General features: G+C 47.8%; 1 protein-coding gene across 2 annotated transcripts; it reads right to left on the bottom strand.

Annotated features, from left to right (window-relative positions):
- Positions 1 to 805: 805 nt before the first annotated feature.
- On the bottom strand, positions 806 to 17,961 carry NRIP3 (nuclear receptor interacting protein 3). 2 transcript variants are annotated; one of them, XM_015632147.3, is made up of 8 exons: positions 17,723 to 17,961; positions 14,483 to 16,221; positions 7,971 to 8,150; positions 7,260 to 7,342; positions 4,628 to 4,767; positions 4,204 to 4,256; positions 4,008 to 4,105; positions 806 to 2,664 (listed from the first exon to the last, which is right to left on the bottom strand). In XM_015632147.3, exons 2-8 carry the CDS (start codon positions 15,200 to 15,202, stop codon positions 2,652 to 2,654), a joined length of 1,287 nt encoding a protein of 428 aa, XP_015487633.3. In that variant the 5' UTR covers positions 15,203 to 16,221; positions 17,723 to 17,961; the 3' UTR covers positions 806 to 2,651. The 2 variants fall into 2 exon arrangements, with proteins under 2 accessions (XP_015487633.3, XP_015487632.2); XM_015632146.3 differs by lacking the exon at positions 17,723 to 17,961 and having other exon boundaries at positions 806 to 2,667; positions 14,483 to 14,918.
- Positions 17,962 to 23,364: the final 5,403 nt, after the last annotated feature.

The raw sequence follows: 23,364 nt of genomic DNA, 5'->3' as shown, positions 1-23,364 counted from the left end.
TGCTGGCACTCTGCTCTCTAGCATCACAAATACAATCCAGAAACCTGTAGCAGCTCCAGGAAGCACAAGATGTTATTTTTGCCTGTACATTGATTCTTCTAATTTTTTTCTCCATTTTATTGCTGGAGCCTGGTTTCTTTCCATGCTCAGAGAAAATGCCAGCCCAGCATTGACGAGAGCCAATTTCACTGGGCGTGGAGTATTGCTGCTCCACCAAAGGTTTTTGCTGGGGACTTGGAGTGGGTGAAAGGATAATTCCTCATCAGTGAGACAGAGCTCAACTACTGCTGAAGCATCCTAAAGCCCATCCAGGCAGAGACAGGAACTCCCTAAATTCAGATTCAAAGCTTTGGGGAAGACCCTGACCTCTGCCTGTGGTCACACAGCTATAGCACTCGTTCCTCTCATGTTCTGGCTGCTTTCTTCTCCCAGCTTTCCAGAGTTTGCCAAGGACTCTCACACCCAACCTGCACTGGCAGTGCCCCAGCAAGGTAACACCAAAACAGCTTTCCAAAGGGTAAACCTCGAAACAGCAGGATCTCATAGATCCCATACCTCCCTCGGGAGGGAGAGCCATGCTGACAGAAGGTTGGGATTTCAAGTGGTCACCTTTTAGCCCAAGTGCTGTGTGCCATTTAGCCTGCCATGGTTAATTCATCACAAATGCTGCTCTCTCTCAGTTCCCAACAGCATTTCCAAAAGCACTGTAGAGCCCCAACAGGCTTAAGAGTGAAACAAAACCCTTTTCCTAAAAGAGACATGCACTGAAAAAAAAAATAAAAATCATATCAAGCATACAAGCAAATAAACAGCAATAATAGTGTAACTTTATTTAGATTTAATTTGACATTTAACACAGTAATAGGCACAGAAAGAAAAAAGTACCAAAATACCAAACTCATAGGATATAAAATAATCAAATATATTTCATATTTAGTGAAATATTTCTACAACACATCAGTGGGACTACCCTGGGCAGCCCAACCCTGTAAATATATATATATTTATAACTGTGTTATATAAAATACTGTATGTAGAGAAAGCACTGAAGCTTATCACCAAAATAGAAAATAGCTCAAAATACAGATAGTTCAGGTTTGCTGGATGTACCCAATATTGAAAAGAAGTCCAAACCCACTGCAGGAGATAAAGCTCCAGCCGAGATGCTGTGGCAGGCATGGGATGGCAGAGGTGGGCACACACTGGATCAGCTGCCAAGAGCCTGGCTGCCAATGGCCATGAGGTGACCAAACTTTCTGATTCTCACCCACAACCACCCAAGAGGCTTCTGAAGCAGGAATGCTGCTGGTGCTTGCCATTGATGCCAGGGCCAAAGTGCTTTTGCTAAGTCAGAGCTGCCTGACTCCTGCAGCACAACCTGACCCCTTAAGGATCCAGCTGCAGCAGGACTGGCCATCAGCAGATGCACAACACCACACATGTTATTCTGAATTTTAAAGATGCCTCTTCAAGCAGATCCCAGCAATTAATTCTCGTTAGGTTTTGAAAACATGAAAATCTGAGTTTGTGTGAGGCCAGGCTCCCCCAGGCAATATCATGTGGCACGGGAAGTAGCAACCCTGCTGCTCCAGGACAGTGAAACCAAACAGAAAGCTTGTCCTGGCAAAAACTCCCACCTCCCCTGAGGGTCATCAAGGGTTGTATTTAAGAACCCAAGCAATCTGTAGACAGGTATAAAAAATATGGCATTTCTGGCAGCAGCACTGAAGTGCAGCTGGAGTCAGTAACCTGCACCAGGTGTGGCCTGGGCGCTGCAGGGGCTTCAGGCTGGGTGCTGGGTGGGCAGGGGTGGGCACAGGTCCTGGTGGCAGGGGCAACCCCGGGCACTGCATCTGCTGCTCTCCACACAACACACTTCTGTGCTTTTTGTTGCTTTTTGGGCCAGTGTAATGGTTGATTTACTTGACTACCCCATAGGAAGGCAGCCAAGACTTGCCCAGAGGATCCCTCCTCAGAGGGTTTCGAGCCTCTGTCCTGGTGCCAACCCCACTCTGGGAGCCTTCCCAAACCCTGTTCCTGTGCTTCTGCCACGCCACTGCAGAGAAGCCTGTAACCCATTAATAATTCTGCAATTGCTCTTTCTCATCAGGCCAGCAGCTGCATCCCTAATTACATGGCAACAATACTATGCTAACAGGATGAGCTATAATTCCTAGGTGGTATTAACATTGTTATTTCACTCGAAGTAACTTCCTGGTAATGGCCATTTGAATGTGGCAATATCAATTAAGTGAATATAAATGCTTAGCCCCTGGAAAAATCATTAATAAAAATCTCATTCTGATAGCCTCTAATCACAGCTAAGTACAATTACTCATACGAGGCCACTATAAAAAGTATTTTTATCATCAGAAGAAATTCATAAGGTTTTCCCAACTGTTTGTAATAAAGAGGACACTATATAGAAAAGTCCAGAAAATAAGCACAATAAGTTTGTTTCTCAAAACCCATAGATAAACATGACAATATCTCTAAATTACTGGCTACAAACAGGATTTCATTTAGCTCTACTCAAGCTGTAGCCTAGTATAAATGTTTTCAAAGCAGCGCATTGCTGTTTCATCTGGAACAGCTGCACAGGATTTCTTTGATATCAAGCTCTTGTGTGGGGATGGCGTTTCAACTCCTCTTTATGCCTCCAAACTGCTGAAAGTGGAAGGAAAAGACATTTAGTAAAACAGGCATTCCTCATGGTGGGGGGAGGAAAAAAAAAAGCAGCATAATTTGGGCTTGAAAGCAGTACTAAGAAATAATTTATCACTGCAGCGGCGACAGAACCACGCTGCGTCTCTCGCATCTCTGTTTCAAAGGAGACAGGGAAACCAGCCAGGGGTCTTGTGTCCCCCACAGTGCTGTCCCTGGGCTCACACTCTGCACCCAGGGCCATCAGCTGTCCCACACTGGGCAGGCAGGTGAGCTGGGCAAGGAGCAGGGGCACCTGCGCTCCCATCCTGACCGCCCGCTAGCCCATCCATCCCCCCTGCATCCCCCCGATGCCCATGGATACAGCCAGCTGAGGGAGGTGCGCTCCTTCCCCTGCTTCCCTGCTCCCTCCCAGGCTCCTGGAGCTCGGCAGTTCCCAGCACGGCCGGTTTGAGCTGCAGGGGGCTGCGGGACACCACAAACCCCCGGGGCTGGTCGGAATGTGCAGCTGAAGAAGATGCTGACCTACATCAGCCACCAGACACGCTTTCTTGAGCGGTGAGCAAACGTTTTTTAGGTTGCTCATCGCTGAGCAACCACAAGTGCTGCCTGCGAAGGCACAGAAGTGCAAACCCCCGTCAGGCACTCGGTGCCCGCCGGTTTCGTGAGTCAGAGGCAGGAATCAGTGATATATCTCTTATTCACAGCACTCAGCAAGAAAGAGCCCCATGCAGTGCCTGGGAGGAGGGGGTTTACCCTGCCTGCCTGCCTGCAGAGCCAGCCACCACAGCTACACACATTTGAAAGATACAGCACATATTTATCTTTCTTTAGGGAGATAAGGCTGGAAAAATCTGGGACACCAGGAAGAGCTGGCAGGAGGGCTGCTGGGGTAATGCAGGGAGAAGTGGCAACACCATTATCTCCAGACAGGATCTCTCTCTCAAACATTCATGTGGGTTTGTTGGCCTTGCTTCATAAATATTTTCCAGACAAAGGTTTGTTTGCGAACACTGTCAAAGCAGGCCTCAAGGAGTCTTCTTAGTGACCTCCAAAAAGTACATTTCCTAAGGCATTCCCCTGTGCATGTCTTGTCAGACACCCGCTTTGATGTACAATGTTTACTAGGGAAAAAAAAGCAGTAAAAGTTGACAAAGGCTGCCAAAAAGTCCAGGGACTCCGTTTCAAAATTTGATGAGCTGATGAAAACAATTTCTGCTGGGGCCATTGACCTCTCACTCTCCTCCAGCAAAGGGTCCTGGCAGCTCCTGTGTGGCCCTGCCAGGGGGCACTGCCAGCAGGCTGAGGGATGCACATGCAGCTCACCTCCCCAGACTACTTACTGCTCTCCTGCCTCAGCACTGTCAATGCTCACAAATGGGATTTCTTCCCTGTCCATCTGCCCCAGAACGAGGTGGTGCTTCTCCATGTTTATGACACACTGCAGAGAATAAATGTTAAGAGGGAAATCTGTAAATGAGAGTGGTCCCAGCTCCTCTGTCAGCACAGGTAAGCATCCTGCTGCTGGAAAACTCCTACCTTTAGAGACTTCAGTGTCTGCAGCCCAAAGGAAAAGGGTTGCTCGTTGTCTTCTGAAAAAACAGGACAATTCAGATTTATACATTTAAAATTCCCTCCTGGGCTTTTTGTCAGTGACTCCATCCTTCCTCCCTTTGTGGTTGTTCTGCTAAACCAAGCCCTGTTTATAAAGGGACTGGCTCCAGAGGAGAACAGGAGGGCACAGGAGGGCAGGTGAATGTGCCTGCAGGGAGATGCAGCGGTTGCTCCATCAGCATGGCAAAGCCAAGCTTGCTGAACACATCCTCCCCCTTCCCTCTGGGGGGCCAAACAAGAACTTACTCTGTTTTAATTTTAACATCTTCCTAGAGCTTTGTTTTTCCTGTTGGGGTAGGAGGAAGTAGACCCCAGCCCACAGGGAAGGACCAGAGGGTTCTACACTCACCCACGACGAGGGCAGCGCACTCCACGGGGACCGCTCCCACTGTGAGGGACAGACACTCGATCTGGCCAATGGCTTTCACCTTGTTTGGCAGTGAAACCATCTCATCTTCAACAGGGAGTGCTTTGAGATGCTCCTTTAACCTGTGGGCATTGAAAACTCTCCTAACATCACATGGCCGTGGCTTGGCTGTTCCAGCAAGGAGCAAATGGTGTTTGGAGGGTGCTTACACCTGGGGCACTCTTAGCTTGCTCATTTACCACACTGCTGCTGGCAAGCTGCTTCCCTGGCAGGTTCTCTGTGGGTGCTCTGCAGGCAGCCAGCAGCCCACACCCACATCAGACCACAGCATGACCCACAACGCAGCCCAGGGCTGCCCCAAGCACAGCTCTGTACTGCCTTTTGGGCTTTACCCCAGGAATCTTCTTCCTACATTTTCTTGAGGCTTGGGGAACACAAAATTGCTTCTAATGCAGAGTGGGGAAGGGTTATGCAGTGTAAGGAAGGGTTAGCTCACTTCAGCTTCCACAAGTGGAGTTGACACTGTGTCCCCATGGAATCACAGAAATGATGAGGTTGGAACAGACTTTTAAGGTCACCGAGTCCAACTGTTGACCCAGCTCTGCCAAGGTCACCACTAACCTGTGTCCCCAGATGCCACACCCACACCCATTGGGAACACTTCTGTGCCACCACTTCGCTAAGCAGCTTGTTCCCAGGCCTGACCATCCTTTCAGTGAAGAAATTTTTCCTGTTACCCAAACCTCACGTGTCACAACCTGAGACAATTTCCTCTGGTTCTGTCGCTCTTCACCTCACTCAAGCCTCCTTCCAGGTGGTTGTAGAGATCAAAAAGGTACCCTCTGAGTCCCCTTTTCTCCATGCTAAACATGGATTACATCTGGGGCAGCCCAGTCTGTGTTTGTCAGTTTGTTAGGTGCTGCTGCTGCTGGGTTTGTTCAGAGGAAATGAGGACAGATCAATCACATTCAGCCCAAAGAAAAGAAAAAAGGATGTCAGAGATACCTCAAGTACAGCTTCTATCTACACCCTTTGAACCAGCTTGGCAATACTAATTAATTATTTAGCTTCAGTTTCTCTTTTAAACTGAACAAGAATCTAATGGAAAGGCTTTTTGAGGCACTGATCTCTCCCTTGGATAAAAGCCATATCAATTTTCAGCTCTTTGAGGCACCTTTCTGCTGAGCCGCATTGCAGCAGTGCATGTGTGTGTGTGTCTGTCTGTCCATCTGTCCTGGGAGAGCCCTCAGAGGTTCCAGGAGTGAGGTGGGCATTGCTGGGAGGGGTAACGGGGGAAAAAGAGCTGGATCCCCTCTGCTGCCTCCTTGGAGTCTGGCCTTAAAAATCAGTAGGAACCTGTCAATCAGAAGTTTATGAATTCCTTGGCCACCTCCTGCACCTCCTACAGTTCCACAGGGGATTTCTCATACTGGCAACCCGTGAGCCTTCTCCACTGCTTTCCTCGGTGTGAGGGGGAGGGAGTGACTGGCATCATGACAAGACACAAAAAGTTTTTGAAAAAGAAGGGAAGAATTGAGCCTGAGCATCAGACACACAAGTGCTGCTTTGAGGCACCAAATCCTGTGAGACCTGGGCAGCAGAAACAGGCTCTGGCCTCTTTCTTCAGTGCTCTGTGAAGAACAGGGCTGCTGCAGCAGGGCAGCACTGCAAGAACTGCACCAGACACATGTGAGAAACACAGGGAGCAGAGGAGCTGTCCCAGAGCATGAAATCCCTCCAAATGCCATCGTGTGGCCATCCTAAGCTTGGCTGAGCTGCTCCACAGATTGTGACACGGTTGTCGTAAGCACAGCCACCTTCCAGCCACTAAGCACTATTGTGCAAAGTAATTAATGTTAGCACAGCAACAGGCACCATTCATTCAGGGCCTTGCAGTAGTGCTCAGTGAGCAGGTGCAAATTTTTTTCTTTCATAATTGCTGCAAGATAGCTGCAAAAAGTAATGATTCCATGGGAACAACGTGACAAAGCCTCCTTGATATCCTGTGAGCTGATGCTCACAGGAGAGATGAGAGTTTTGCTGCAAATGGCTGTCAGTCACCTCTTTAATAATCCATAAATACATTTTCTTTCCCTTTAACCAGGAGAAATTTGTAATTGGGAGCAGCATCAGGCACACAGTTCTGAGAACATTCATGCACACAGCTTCTTTACACTGGGTGCTGGGCCAGCAGAGCTACAGCCACTGTTTGGGGGCATGTGGAGCAGCCTGGTCCCTGCCCTGCCACGGGAGCCTGCAGAGCTGGGCTGGGCTGCAGCCCCACGCCTGCCCTGGGGACACAAAATTCTGGGGAAAGTTCAGCTGTTTCATGAAGCACTGAATGACAAGCAGGCAGTGAAAAAATTCCGTCTGAAGGGATTCCCTCTGGTGAATAGGATGGTACCAGTGGCTTTCTATTCCATCTCCCTGTCTCTTAGCATTGGGACAGGATTTGGTTGTAACAGGAGGGTCAGGGGCTTGCCCAGTCACAACCCAAGGCACTCCCTTCTTCAGAATGACCATCACTGACACGAGCAAAGGCCCAGCCCCAGGACACTGCCTGTGCTGCTGGGTTCCATGCTCCTGCAGAACAGAAATCCAGCTGGATATTTACCCCAGCCTGTCCAGGCAGGCGGACGACATGAGGTTGTGCTGTGAGCCGGTGTCCACCACGGCCTTCAGCTCCTTCCCCGCACACTGCAAGAGCAAGAAGGGATGGGAAATGATGTGTGGGATGCAGGATGAGCACCAGAGTGTCCAGGAGCTCTGGTGCCCATGAACTCTTCTCATGCCAGATCATCCCTGCTCCCCTGCACGCCCAGATGTGTGTACGGTCCTGAGCCCTTCCTGGCTCATCTGCCCCTGCAGAGAGCAGATGGAGCAGCCCCAGGCAGGAAGGAACACACTGTGGAGAGTGGGAAATACAAATGAGCATGGGGCTAAGGAAGAGAAATGTGAAATTACCCTTGGGCAAAGAGAATAGAGGTGGCACTAGAGGAAAACAAGCAGGCTGTGAGCAAAAGGACTTGCCATGGATAATTACATGCCAGCATTTCAGCGTGCTGCCCCAGCCTAGCTATCCCCTCCACCCTGATGTGTAAGGGAAGACATCCATCAGACCAGTTTTCTCTGTGATTCCCAGGTGGGCATCTCTGCCACAGCAGCCTGGAGCTGCAGAGGGAGTGTATCCCCAAGGCTGTGGCAGTCCTGTGGGAGCACAAACCTGAGTGGGAAACACGGAGAACAAGAGCACAGCCTGAGATTGTTGGAAATAAAATCTACAGAAAAAAAAAAATCCCACAAAAGGCTGTGGAGGGACTATTACCTGGCAGCTCACCGCTATGAGCTCTTCATCCTCTGTTTTGCTCGAGCTGCCCAGTTTGGTTTGGTTCAGCTTGTTGGTCTGTGATGAGAGATCACCCTTTGGAGTCCAGCTGCCTCGGCTGCCTCGGAACTTGGATAAATTTGTCTCCATCAGGCGCTTCTGCAGGATGTTATGTGGTTGCTTTAAGAAAGAACACGGTAAAGTCAGAGAAAAGACACACAGTGGCCTGTGTCACCAGACTGCCTGTGGTGCTCTCACAGGAGGGAGGCCCTAAAGTCTTACTCTCCCTAATTCCCAAACTACAGGTATGCTATACAGGTAGCTAGTTCTGGTTTACCTGTCTTTGACTAAAGAAAATTTATTTTGAAAAGGGAATAATACTTTCAAACTATTAACCTTTGAGACCTTGGAGGGATGCCTTTCTTTTACCAAACTCAAATTCAAGGTGGGAATCCAGACGAGTCCAGCCTTTTCAAGCTGGTGTTTCATCCATAACTGCCTTCATCTCTAGATGAAGGGAATTCTGTAGTGATGTGAAAAATCAGGATGTAATAAATCACTTTTCCAATGATATTCACCACCTAAGAATAAAAAAACGTCTAAAACTGCCTCTGTCCTCTTTCCCCTGTACTTTTATTTACCTGCTAAGGGTGGCTAAATGGTACCAATCCTGAGTGCCATACCACAAGGAGAAAGGGAGAGGAAGGAAAGAGGTAAGCTGGTCTGAGGCAGGTAGGTATTATCTCAGAATTCCCAACACCTCTCTCTTTCTGTCATTTCCATTTGCTCCAGGAGAAACATGTTGCCTCTCAAGACCTCCTCCAACCTCTATCCCAAAAGCCTTTTTATGTTTAATGTTCATCGCAGATGGATGCACACACTCTGCTGGAGGTGAAATGACTCTGCCTGATTATCTGCTCATTTCTCTGCCCAGCTAATCTGCCCTCCCCATTAATGCCTTTCCTTCTGGTTTTAATTTGTCCATGGTGAGACATTTTTACTGGCTTATTCCCAGATTTTTGCATTCATGTTAAACATGCCTGTGTGTCTGCAGAGCCATCTGAACCAGCAAACCTCCTCATCCCAAGGGAATATCAGAGTCAGGACAACTTTGAAAACCTTGGGCCACGGGTTGCCAGGTTGGCCAGTGCCCACCCTTGTGCACAGCATGTTAAATAACACCACTTACAGAAGTCTAATGCAAGCTGGCATCATCCTGAAATAACCACAGCCACGCTGGCGCTTCAGATCCCACTGTGGGCACAATGCGAGCGGTGGAGCTGGACCTGACTGATGGGATGGGGCAGCTGCAGCCAGCACCAGTGGTCACTGGGACACGTCAGCTCCTTGCATCCCCACTTCCCACTGCTCTGATTTCTGCTACTTGAAATTAAATCTCATGGCCATTTTGGGTTACAGGCACTTTGTCTGACCAACCTGCTACAGAGCGTGTCCTGTGTGCAGGCAGCAACTCCTGCTGATGGGGAGGAATCAGGTCTGATGTTGTGCTGCCTTCCCAGTGAGGCCAAACAGCAGAAACCAGTATTACTGAACTGGATTAAAGGCAGGCAGAGTGGCTGCACTGGTACTGGGCCCTGCTTGGAGGGACAAGCAGATCAGTTTGGAAGTGAGGGCTCCTTGTATGAGGCAGAAGCTGTAGGTGCGCAGTCAGCACTGTGATCCCTTCCAGTGCTCCTCACCAGAGCAAAAATGCAAGCCAGGGTTTTTTGACAGTGGGTGGGATGTCCTTTTCACCTTTTATGTTTGACTGCAGCTCAGGAACACAGCCAGAACACTAATTCTTCCCATCATTTAAAAACGACAAAAGAAAGGGGAGTGTAGAAGTGAATGGATGGAGTTCACCCAGCTGGCCAGAAGACAGCCTGTCACACGGTGGTCACCTTCTTGTGCCCAGCCCCACTCCAGCAGGACCAAGAGAAATTTCTGAATGGCATCATGCAGGACAATCTGGGTGTTCTTCTGAACTGCCTGGCCTCAATCTCCAGCACACTCCTCATTGCTATTTTCACTGTCATCTACCATTGAATTCAACTTAATTTTTTTGAAGTGCAAGTTCTTCTATGGGTTGTTAATCAGTAGCATACATGGATTTTCTCAAGCCCTGGTTTTCATGAATCTTATATGAGATCCATCACTAAAAGGAAAAAATCCATCACTCAGTGGACACAAGTTACCAGCACAAATGGGGTTGTCTTTTGTTGACACTTGCCCTTCTGAAAACCACAGCAAATCCTGCCTCAGGGGGAACAAATATTCCTTGTGTTGTGCTCCAATACAGAAATAATCTCGCAAGAGGGGGCTGGAAAGGTTCCCTGCAGCACCATCCTGTCTCAGGCTATTAATTAGTTTGCTTTAACTTGGATTTCCCCTGACTCTTGTGTTCAACAGAGAGAGGGATGTTAGTCACGGAGATGACTCAAGTGATGGATACGTACTTGGTAAATGGATAATGTGCCAGGGAATGCTTGCAAATGCACATTTTGCTGGCAAACTGCAAGCAGACCGTGTCTGGGAGGGAGGAAGAGAGAAGAGGAAAACCTCCTCCTGACAGCAGTGGGCAAGGCAGCTGTGTTCTCCCTCCAGCATGGACCTGGCAGTGTTTGAAGGAACCCAGATTACCTGGTACAATATTCCTTTGCATTGCAAAAAACTGTTGAATATTTTATAAAAATATAGAATGTTACATTTCATTGTATCAGAAAAAAAAAAAGTTTTCCTTATTATATATACAAATACAAATAAATACAAATCAGGATTTTTTTCATATGATATTTCCAACACCGAGATTTTCAAAAACCTGTGACCCCCCAAAAATGTCACAGTGAAAACCTAAAAAAATGTGTGGAAACATCATTTACTGCTGGCCTTATTTACCACTGTCTGTCAAAAGCACAAATAATTCTGCCCAGCTTTGTTCCCCTCTGATTTATAAGCAAGTGCATTGCTGCAGCTTGCAGTATTCATTTCTCTGGCAGGTTTCCCTCTATTTGGCTTCTAAATCTGGGGATAACAAGACCCATCAACAATTTCAGTTGGGAGATGAAAGTCAGGGAAGACACCAGCTCCCCTCCCCCACAAACCCATCCCAGGAGGTTTGTCCTCTCTTCTGTACCTAGACAGTAGGGGTGAAAAAAAAAGGACTTTTAATGCATCAACAGAGTTAGTCCCAAGAAATAATCAATTTCTCTCTCTTCTTCCCATCCTTCATCCAAATTCACATGTTCTACCAGCATCCTCTGCTGTCAGCCCCTCTCTTAGAGTGATGAGGTGGGGCAGAGCTGCCCCCTGCACCCTGTGTGCCCAGGCAGCACTGGGCACAGCAGTGCACACAACATCAGAGCTTTTTGCATTTCAGGGAAGACACACCAAGCTCTGGGGCATGCACAGCAGGGAAGTGGGGACACCTGAACGCACTGCAGCTCATCCAGTGCTGCACCAGCCACGGGAAGCTGTGGCCAGGACCACCACAGGACACCCAGGGTTGTGCTGAGGGTGCCCAGGGGAGGTCTGAGGGCATGATGGAAACAGAAAATGCTTTTGTTGTTGTTGCTGCTTTTGGTACTATTTATAACTCTGTTTCCCAGGTTGTCAAATGATGTGGAACTGTTCCAGAGCAAGCTGCTCCAAACTGGTCCAAACTGAGGGCAAGAGGCAAGGGTCAGAGGACCAGGAGGAGCTGCAAGAGACAGCACACCCTGCCCAGGTTGGGAAGGGAGCCATGTCAGGAAGCCACATCACAGCTAAAGACCACCTTGTGCCAATTTTTTGGACTTCAGAAAAGAGGATAATTGAGGGAAGGGGCATCAAAATGAAGCTATTTCTGTTCTCTACATCCAGCCCAACAGTTGCCAAATTCAGGGTATACTTTGCTATAGCTTGGTCTCATACTGGACAGAGTGGAGTACATAAAGGGAGAGAGGAGCTAGAGCTCGGTCTGAGCCAGAACAATCCACTGGAAATGACGAGAGCATTGAAATGGATGATTACAAGTATTTATCAGACCTGCCTGTGCACAGCATCACCAGGAGAGCTGCTCCAGGAGCTGAGCAATGACACACAGACCAGGGGACACCAGCACACCCACCCTGGTGACCTGCTGCTGCTTCGCTGTGCACAGTACCCCCCGCACCATAGCCAAAAGGAAGGGGATTTCTCCCCAGAACTGGAATTCTTGTTGCCAGCTGCCACAGTGACAGACAGGATCTGTTCTCACCACCTGTCGCCATCTCTGAGGAGCTGTTCCCTCGTCTCTGCTCCTGCCAAGGCTGTTGGAAAACCCCCGCAGGAAACCCTGCGTTAATAACGCCGGTCACGTCAGAAGCCCCTCCACACACGTCACTACAGCTGCCACACGGCTCTGGGCACAAAAACGTGCTGCTTTGTGAGGAGATGCACGATTATTCACAAGGAGGCCATGCAAATGCCTTGGGCCAAGACCTCTGATGCCCTGGGCATCCTGATCATGCAGCTCAGTCCCTCTGGGCATGGGCCTCTCAATTTGGAAACACATGAAAGTGAAGTCCCATATTTTGGAGGGTCTCCAGTCTCAGGGATGCACAATCTCCCACTCCTCCTGGGAACAACCCTTGTGACATCCAGGCAGCCAGGGCAGTAAGGACACACAGTGTGTCCTCTCACAGCAATGCCCTTTCCCACCCTGGCTGTGTGAGGGCTGAGTGTGGCAGCGTCGCTTCACTGCAACACAACCCACGGACACATCTCTGAAATCCACGGAATCTTCTCTGGGGCTGTGGGAACAGCCTGAGCATGTGCCAGTTCTCTCACTCTGGAGCCTCCCTGCACACCCCATGGGGGTAGGAGGTTGTAGCCAAGGGAGCCCTGGCCACATGTGCCCACTGTGCCATCAGCCTCACTGTGGTGCAGGGACAAGGGGGATTTTGCAGTGGGGTGGCCCACAGCAGCTGGGTTCTACCCCCATCCCCAGCCAGAGACCCACCCAGCCACAATAGCCAGATGGACATCTCATCTCTGCCACATTGCACCTTCTTTTGGTTCTTGGAGGGGATTGGGAGCTGTGGCCCTCCCCAGGGCTTTGGCACATCCCTGGAGATCCCCCCATGCAGATCCTCCCTGCAGGGGCTGTGGGTGCCGCAGGGGTGATGCTGCAGCCATGGTGCAGGAGCAGGGAGAGCACCTCGAGTGACATCTCTGTGTCCAAAGTAGTGTCAAGGAGCCCCATGCTCTGCCCCTGGTACTGGAACAAAACCTGATCCTCACTGTACAGGGCAAAGGACCTCAGTGCTCAGTGCCCCTGGCTCCTCCTACCTGTTGATTCTAATCTGGGCAGAGCAAAACCCACATCAGGGATTCAGTCCTGCTCACTGGGGGTCACAGAGCCGCAAAATGTCATTTACACTCTGCTGATAATAGTAATAATGCCATCCCTCCCTGAAAAGCACTTCAGCTCCCTGCTGGAGAGCTGCAATTCAGTGGTGACCCTTCTGAGCCTTACCCTGGGCAGGAGCTTCACTTCCTACAATTGCAAAACACTTGGGATATCAAAAATAAATCACCTCCATGTGCACTGCAGAGAACAGCCAACTCATTCCACTTGTCTCAGGCAGGCAGAGCCAAGCCTAACCCTGCTGAGCAGGAAGGCTCTGACAGAACAAAACACTAAAAATAAAAAGATTGACTTTGGTTTTCAATAAAACCTATATCAAGCATTGGAAAAAAAAACAGTATTGTTTTACAAAGTGCAAGATTTTTTCACCACTTGGGCAAAAAAAACTAAAGGAGCTTCCCCTGGTAGATATGTTTTCTAAATTTTACCCCTTATGTCAGAACTTTGGATTTCACATTGAAGTATCTTTTCCCAGTAGAGAAAGCTGAAACATTTCTACAGTATTTAGAAATGCTCTCCAGCCCCCAGACATGGTGAATAACACCAAGTACAGGATCACATGGATCACTGTATACATAAACATTTTAAACCTAAAATTATGTCTCTTTGGTTTAAAAACCCCATACATGCATTAGCCTTTATTGAAGCATGATCTTGACAGTTTTACATTTTGAAATACCAGTGACTATACCAAATCTTTATGATTATGTGTTGTGTGCATATATAGATCACAGGCCAACATGTGTGTGTACCTATGCATTGTATGAAGCCATTTTGACTTACTCTGACCCAGAGAGGAAATTTGTGCTGCAATCAGAATGCTATTTTCATGCAAAAATTAAAATAATAATAATAATAATAATAATAATAATAATAATAATAATAGTAATAAAAAAATGCTATTAACTCTGAGTGCCAGGTATCTAAAAGTACTTACTAGTAGGAAACAACTGTGGTTATAACCAGCATCTTATTTCTACTCCCTTCTTTTTACATTAAAAAGTCCCATTTTTTTACAATCAGTTTCCACACGCAACCAACTTCCCCTAACAGAAACCAGCGTGAAGAAAGACACTGCCCTACCAGCTTCTTAAGCCTCCTTCCAATAAACACAATAGAGCCTTACAGTATCTTTCGAAGTGCCCAGCTTCTTCAGCCCGTCCAGAGGGAGGAGATCTGCAGAATCCTTGTGAATAAACTGAACCGCCTGCTTCATCCTCCTCTGCTGGCGGAGAGACGCCGCTTCCCTGATCTCCACTTCTTTCCTACTCGGCTCTGTCAGGATCCCCGAATAAAACATCTCTCCTCCCGCGAGTGGCTCTCTCCCTGAAGATGCGCGTCTCGGGGAGCTGCGCTGGGGATGCTCTGTCGCCTGCGCTTTATATCCGGAGCCTGGTGACGTGAGGAGGCCGGCAGGTGCCTCGGCCGGAGGGGCTGGGCACATCGGCAGCGCCGGGAGAGCTCGGGCTGCTCCCAGGGGATAGCACATCGCTGCCCCTCCCGACAGCCAGGCCAGCACAGGCGCTCCGGGGCTCTCAAATCCCGCCCGGGGGGAGATTTGAGACCGGCACGGCGCTGCCCAGCGGGCTCCCGGCCAGCCCCGGGACTGCCCTGAGTGGGGAACTGAGGTGTCACGACAGGTGACACTGCCCAGCACTCTGGGGGTGCTCCTGGGGGCTGTTCCCCCGGCCCCGCCCGGACTGTGCCGCTGGCCATGGGGAGGGAGTGTCGGTACCTTGTGCCCGGGGCGGGCTCGGGGTGCCCCTGGTCTCATCACAGCATCCCAGCAGCAATCTGGATCATCCCTGTCCACTCGAGCACCCAGGAAAACTGTCACAAAAGGCATCCCAGCCAAACTGGGGCACCTTAAATGTGGCTTTGCACAGGGTTTCTGTACCCATCAAATGTCCGTGTACAGCACAATTTGACTAATCAGCAACACCCACACAACTGATTGTTAATCAGAGCAAAACTTGGCAAAGCAGCTACAGTTTTGCAGCTTTTGTGCTGCGTGCCTAATGACCCAGATGTTGCTGGAGTCAGTCTTGCTGTAGTTACTTACCTCTGATCCCAGACAAAGCTGGGAGATGTGTTAGAGGATGCTGGCATTACCTTGGCTGCCTAGAGGTATCCTGTATTCTTCATGGGCATTCTAGGCTTCCTTTAACTTATTTTATTTAAAATAAAAGTCCTTAAACTTATTTTATTTAAGCATGAACAAAGTGTCCAGTAAAATTTCTATACCTCTTTCCATTACAGTTTTCAATATGAACTAATACACATAAACATAATAGAGCTTCATACTATAAAGATTGATTAATGTAATAGTTACAGAAGGTCATTTTCTTAGCAGGACTCATAAGACACTTGGGTTTCTCTCACTGCAACAGCAAGTGAGGGCAGCAGGTGCTTCCCTGAGCTCTCTGCTTTCCAAGTAATTTGTTGCATGGAATAGGTGCAGAAAAAATGCAGCTCTGCCTCAGCGAGACAGTACAGATCTGTAAACACTCCACATGGGTTTGGCTCTTGTTAAACTGAGAGAAACCTCTTTTATGCTAGACAAAGCACAAGAAAAGCAGAACTTAGCCCAGGATTTATGCTAAGCCAGACTTAAAGGACACTTTCTGCCTTCCAGAGCTGGGACACTGATTCTCCTTTGCTCTGCCCCAGCAGAAGAGCCTGGGCTCACATTTTCTGCTCACCAAGACACCACAGGGACGCTGCAGCTCCTGCTCCTGGCCTGGGGAGCAGGGCTGGTACAGAGCAGGGCTGATGCCAGAGCAGCAACACTCTGTGGGTAAACTTACACATCTGAGCTCTGCAGCCACAGACAGACCATGTATGTTCAGCCCCTTCTCATGTGACCTGGGAGAGAGGAGGGAAAAAAATCAGAGGATGAGTCAGAGCACCATAAAACCCGAGCACATTATTTCACAGCCTCACATAAAGGCCACAACACAGGAGCCAGCCCAGCTCAGTGAATGTGTCAGCCTGCAGAAGGATAACAGGGCTGACAGTCTGAAGGTGGATATAATTTTTATTCCCTATGCTGACTCAGCTCATTACATGACAGGACCATCATTCCACTCCGGCACACATGGCCAGGAGGATAAAAGCACCTTATTTTTCACCTTGGGAGCTATTTGGCACTTTTCCAGCTGATTAAATCAAGATATACGATGTCATCCACACTCTCATGAAGGCAAGGAGGAAGCAAAAGGGCTGACACTGAAACCAGGAGACAATTTTTAGTATAAAAGCTTCATGGAGTAGCAGCATTCTGCCCAATGTATTAACAAATGCCCAGTCAGCTCTGGCTTATTTCAAGAAGAGTAAGCACAGGTGGAGCACGAGAAGCCCCCTCATACTGCAGCTCCAAGGCTGCAGCCTGTGTTTCCATTCAGCACACAAGCATTTTGCCTGAGCCCTGCAATTTCACTTCTGCTGTATGTTATAAATGCACTTTGTGCCAACAGCTCTGAGGAAAATCTGCTCAATGCTCAAGAGTAACAAATGAGATAAAAGATTAATTTCTCTCTTGATTTTTAATCCTGAGAAGAAGGGAAGAAGCAGTAAGCCATCTCCTCAAATTATGCAGGATCTGCATTGAAGGAGGGGCTCGGTTTGGACAGCTCAAACCCAGGAGTTAAGCTGGTTAAGTGGTTAAATCATTTGTTTGCAACAGATTAGCCGGTGGTATTTCTTGCCCTTCCCATACAAAGTATCTAAATAGGGGCACATTTCAGAAAAATTCCCATCCACTCACAGGAGACAAGACTGTGCATGACCACTGTCCCTTACCCAATAAAAGCTTCGAGTGACAAAACCACTTTTCTTGCTCTTTCCTGCCTCCAGAGCAGCACGGAATGTTCCTCCGCACCTCCATACAGAATCAATTCGTGTCAAAAAGAGGCTTCACAGGGCTGTGATGGAGAAAACCCCTCCAGCCTGGCTCTGGCCCTGCCCTCCAGGACAGGCTGGCTGTTCCAGAAAGGTGCCAGCATGGACAGGCACAGGCTGCAGGACACCGGGGGCTGGTGGCTCTGGCAGGTGCCAGCAGAGCCACCGCAGCTTTGGAATGGGCTCTGTCCTGGGGCATCTTCCCCAGAGCTTTTTTGCCAGCAAATTCCTCGGTGTCCAAACCTATCGCAAAGAGCAAACAGAGGGACACGGTGCTTTCCCTGGCCTTTCCAACTTGCCCTTTGCCATCCCAGCTGCGGACAGGGAAGGCAGCCCCTTGGAGGGGGAAGAGAGGATGAGCAACTTTGATAAGCTTACCAGCCACTCTCCAGGACAGACAATGCCACAGCGGCCCTGCCTTTCAAAAGCAATTTGATTTACCTGTGTTGGTTATACCCCTACTTACAGCCGGCTTGTACTGGCTCAGTCCCAGTCACGCCTGCAGCTTGATCAGCGGGAGGGAAGAGGAGCTGCAGCCTCTGGTTCACACCCCCATTCCATCTCCTCTCCTGGTGAAAAGGAAAGCAGCAGCAGGCAACGCAGGAAGTGGGTCGGTCCTTTTTTATTTTTTTTTTCCACTCCTTTTCTTTGATTTCTCATCTTTCCCTAAAAAGAAGTGATTTGTTAGTGGTTGATGGCAGCCATATCCTGAAGAACTGCAGAGATGCCCCAGAAAACTCTGAAGAAAGGACAGAGTGGTATAATTTAACAGAAACAGAAGCAGGCAGTAGGTCCAAAAGGAATAATTTACTCAGCACAAGGAGAAAATTTTAGAGAATCCATTTCCAGAGAAAAGAACGCGAAGAGCTTAAGAAAATGAAATCACAATAATTGATTTATTAAAATAAGCTTTCTGTCCATCAGTCCATTAGTAAGGGTCAGTTCTAGCGTATCAGGAATATCAGGAATCAGGAAAATAACTGGAATAATTTGGAGACTACAAACCAGTCTTTTCTAAAAATGTCGGAAACAAAAATCCAGAAGGATTTACTGAGCTACTTGACTATCATTTGTAGCAAGACAAAGACTATGGATAGAGCTGAAGAAATCCTCTAACATACAAAGGTAGAGTCATATTGAGATTCCTGAGAAATGTAGCCCATTTTACCCAGTAACTCCACACTCACCTTCTGTGTTTCCAGTGCTGACCAAGGGAAAGAGCTTCCTGGGTTGGGATCTGGGCCCCATCACAGGCATTTCACAGAGACAACGATTCCCAGGGCACCTCTCTGTATTTATCCCAGTGCAACTCCAGCCTCCTTCCCCTGTGCATGTTCTGTGCAGTGCCTGAGCTGGTGGCATCAAGCACAAAGCAGAGGCACAGATGACGCTGGGAGAGGAATGAGACATTGCATGGCTTCCCCCAGGAGACTGAATTTATCTGTCTGGTTCTCTTCATACACAGAGGCAACAGGTGAATGAGAGTTTCAGCAACACAAAAGCTGCACATGTCAAAACAAGAGATTAAAATGGCAAGTTTTGCAAGAGCTCCCTTACTTTTATTCTCCCTTCTTTAAAGAGACTGAAACATGAGAAAGGCTGGTTTTCTTCAGAGCAGGAGGAAATGGTATGTATATGGACCCATCAGAGAGGGCAGGTGATTTTTCTCCCCAGTATGTACCCACACCAACCTCTGTTTATTATGTGCAACAGCAAAAGTATTTCAGTGTAAAATTTTCAAAATTATTAATTTGAAGAAACATTAATATATGCTAGTTCTCACCCTCCCAGATGTATGTTAGAGTTGAACTGCAAATATTTATTTTGAAGTAGTCTACACATATATTCAAAGTGCCAACCATAACTACATCACTCAGACTTCCCAAACCTCAGGGGATTTCACTTCTCCTGTCCTGCAAAAGGCAGCTTGTGTGCTGAAGGCTTCCTCTGCTTCTGGGGCATTCCAAGCCATAAATTTTACATTCAGGTCATTAAATATATAGGAGAGATCTTGTTAAGGCTAAACCGGGGCGAGTCACTTCACACTACACAAACACAGTTTTCTCACTGCTTTCTAACTTTCCAGAAGCCTGACATCTGGAGATCGAGGAGGAGCAAGGCAGGACACGCAGAAATGCCTCTGCTGCTCGGCATTTCTGAGCTCTGAAAGCCAGGAGGAAGAGGGCGCTGCTCTTCTTCCCATCAGGTTCGATGTCAGCCCAGCAGGAACTGCCCAGAAATAGCGGGGAGCCTGTTGCTCTGGAAAAGCAGGGGCTGGTGGGCAGAGATTCCTGCTCTGAGGGGTCAGAGAGGGCAGGGAGACACTGGAGACACAGGCTCACCCCTGGGCTCTGCATGAAAAAGATCACAGGTAGGATCAAGCAATGGGGCTGGGATTTCCTAGCTCATCCTAGAGCTGTTATGGAATTGCTGTGTTCAGTGTCTCTCCCCAGCCCCAGCTCAGAGCACCTGGACAACGCAGAGCTTGACAAGAAGCTGTAAATCCCAACCATCTGAACAACCACCACCCCACAGGCAGAACCGTGCTGAGCCTGCTCCTGTTTTCTTCTTGAAATAGTTGCCAGCTGTCCCTAACAAAGGGATTATGGGTTCCCCACATCAAGGGAGCTGCAGGATGCTTTCACTGTCATTAGCCACTGGACTAATGCCACCTAACAAGAGACCTGGAGAAACAGCCATTGCAGGAGCAAGAACAGCACCCAGTTTTCTCCAATGGAGACGTGCCATGGTTTTCACCCATATTTTCCTTGTCCCATTAGTAATTTTTGTCCTTTCTTCTGCCTAAGGGACAAAGGCTGTGCACAGCACTCAGGACAAAGCCCAGCTATGCTAGCAGCCAGTGATTTCTGGATACAAAGGAGTCCAGTCTTGGTCTAAATACTCCAATACAACAATCCATTTCTATTCACCAACTCACTTAAGCACCTGCTTAAATGCTTTTGTGAATGCAAATTACAAAATTTCTCCTTCTCAACATGGTGAAAAGTCACTCCTTAGTACAAAAAATATCAGTATGCACACAAAATCACATGCAATAGATATACATTTCCCTTGGATACTTGGGACATCTGTGTTTGCTTTTACATCTGTGTGGCTAATTAATCATAAATACATATTTGGCAGCTGGCCAAATTTTTCCTTGAGTCAACACCTTGAGCATTAGTGGAGATACAGTGAGGATACATGGTGCCCACAATGACATCCACATGTAGCTGCAGTCATGGCAGTAGTTCCCTAACCCAGTCCTAACTTGGCAGCAAGAAGTTTTAAATAATTATCCCTTGACTGTTTCAAGCATGGAGCACTGGTTTTCATTTTCTCCCTTTTACTTTCTTCTCAAACCAGTAAATTATTCTCAGAAACAACTGGTGCCATGAGCAGATGCCCTCAATGGACCAGGAGAAGAACACATCACAATCATTTTCCACTGGGATCCCGTTAGCCAAGGTGCTTACATCCAAAGTTTTCTTTTCCATAACCCCACATCTTCATCAGTGTGAAATGCACACTGGCTCTAGGATAAAACATGAAATCTGTGGAGTGTGTGATGCCACAGACTCAGTGCCCTGCCCTCTCCACACACCAACAGCACTGAAGCAATTGCTGAAACTTGAGAATGAGAGCAAACCCAGTCTGAGCAGGAGCAAGATCAGCAAAGTCTGGCAGCTTATACAGCAGAAAGGGTCTTGTGCATCTCTTGTCTTTGGGTGACAAGTTTAGGGCTGGCACAGGTATCTGAAAGCTCCCTGCCACAGGGGGGAACTCTTAGTCCTGAAAGGAGCTAGGCAAACTCTGTAAAAGCCTTCTGCTTTTTCTGGCTTTCTAGCCAGAGAACTTCCCTCTGGCCAAATATAAATCTGCTGCAGAGGCGTTTCTCTTTCCAGATGCTTTGGAGTGGTATGATTCCTAAATAGCAGTACTTGAGGAGAGGGAGGGGGAACTCCTCAAACAAACTCTGTGGAATTTACCTCATGGAGAAGACAAATCTCAGGACATAATCTAAAACCTTGCAAAAAAAAAAAAAAAAAAAAAAAAAAAAAAAATAAAAATAAAAATAAAATGAAAATTAAAAAAAAAAAAAAAAAAAAAAGAAAAAGAAAAATAGATCACACTCTGCCTCTGGAACAGGATGAATTCAGGTCAGCTCTGAAACAGAGCTGCCTTTTGAAGGGTTCCTCTACGGCTTTCCCAGTTTACCAGGTGATTGTGACAAAAATAACCAACTTCAGTGTTGCAGTAAGCAAGTGAGCTGAACAAAACTGGAATTTCCCAGCTCTTTTGCAAAAGCCCCAAGAACAGGTGCTTACTTCAACTCATGCCAGTGTGGGATTCACCAAGGAACAACATTCTTACTATGCTCCTTAAAAGATTGACTGTGAAGCTTTTCTGCCACTACCAGTTAAAGGAGTATTCATAGAAGGATTTCATTTGACAAACATTTCCACCTTCTTATGGAGCTTGGATCTAGGACAGCTTTGCACCTTTCCTTCAGAGGAGAAGAGGGTAGCTTTTATATATTTTATATATATATTTATATATATATATATATTGAGTCTGAAATTGATCTGGTTTCACAACAGACTAATATTCAATGAACTCAGGGTTTGAATGCTATAAGTTAAAGACATACATTTTTGGAATTGAAAACATTCAAATCCTAAGTTCATTGAATGCATCGAAATACCTTTCTTTTGGAACTTTGAGATAAATCCAAATCTGAACCCAAGATATTTATGGTATCCATTTAAGATAAAAATATTATTTACATCAGTATTAGAGAGAGGGTCACCACAGTGTTAGTCAAACACAGGATCTCTCACCTCTGTGGAGCCCTAATGTTTATTTTATGAAGTCAAGACTCCAGAGCTCTCAAGTGCCTCAAGTATAAGTGAGCTCCCGTTGTACCCTCATGCCACAGCCCATGGAGACCTGCAGCAGCTCCTGCTGGGTAAGATTTAGTCAGAAATGTTACTGGATACTCGGGGCTAATATTTGCTCACGTAGAAAATCATCAACAGGGCTTCAATGTGGCTCTCCTAACACAGAGGTTGTGTTTGCCATGTTGTGATTTGGTTAAATGCTCCCACCTTCAAGTCTAGGCAACTGAAGGACACTGGAGCTCACACTGTGCCCCAGAAGGAAGGCAGCTACCCCAGGAGAGCAGGAACATGAGCACTGTGGGCAGGAATGATGAGGCACACAGCACTTTGAGGGGTTTCTGCCCTACCCTGGGTATAATTTACTGCAGGATCCCCTGTCCAGACACTGATAGGAGTCAAGCTGTGGTCGAGCTGAGCAACCAAATGATGTAGGAAATCAGTAGCTGAGTACTACACACACAATTTCATTTTCAAAGACAAATGTTCAAAGTCCATTATTGACATCTGTAAGAACTGAGTCACCAGAGTGATGGAGCCAGGCAGAGTGCCAGGATCTCTCACTGTTCCCAAAGTAAATAACAGCAACTGAAATTACACATTCATGGCCCATTTCCTCCAGCTTCCTTTGAGGTGTATTCTGCCTGAAAATCAACAACTTTCAACCCACACGTTTTCTCACCAGTAATTCGGAAGAGACGAGGAAACAGCCTTGACCAGTGGTCAGAACTCAGGTCAGAAGGTCTCCACTGCAGCCTGAAGTGGCAGCAATACCTGGCCCAGCAGCACGGCTCCTTCTAGGTCCAATATTTGCACTTTGTAGAAACAGATTAACTCAAAAGACAAGATCGTGTACAAATCACTCCTCCCCAAAACAACCGATCAGAGGCAGTGCTGAGGCCCAGGAGCTGCCGAGGTACAGAAGCCCCGGGTTCAGCCGACTGGGTATGGGGTCCTGCTGCAGAATCCCCATGCGTCCCCCCCTTTTTGAGATGCAAATCCCAAAAGGAGGGATTTTAGCGGGATCTGTCTGTGCTGGGGCCGCATGCTGCCCTCTCGTGGGAAGCCCTGCGGATGGTACCCTGCTGCCTGGGCACAGCCCGAGCCCGGGGACAGCACCGCAGCTCCCGCAGCCCACCGCAGCCTCCCTATCTCAGCTCCCCAAGCCCCCAAAAATCTCCTTATTTGAGCCCCTTCACGATATCCCTGA

The sequence above is a fragment of the Parus major genome, chromosome 5 (assembly GCF_001522545.3).
Source record: "Parus major isolate Abel chromosome 5, Parus_major1.1, whole genome shotgun sequence".
Taxonomy (NCBI): Eukaryota; Metazoa; Chordata; class Aves; order Passeriformes; family Paridae; genus Parus; species Parus major.
This window is presented reverse-complemented; position numbering and strand designations above follow the sequence as displayed.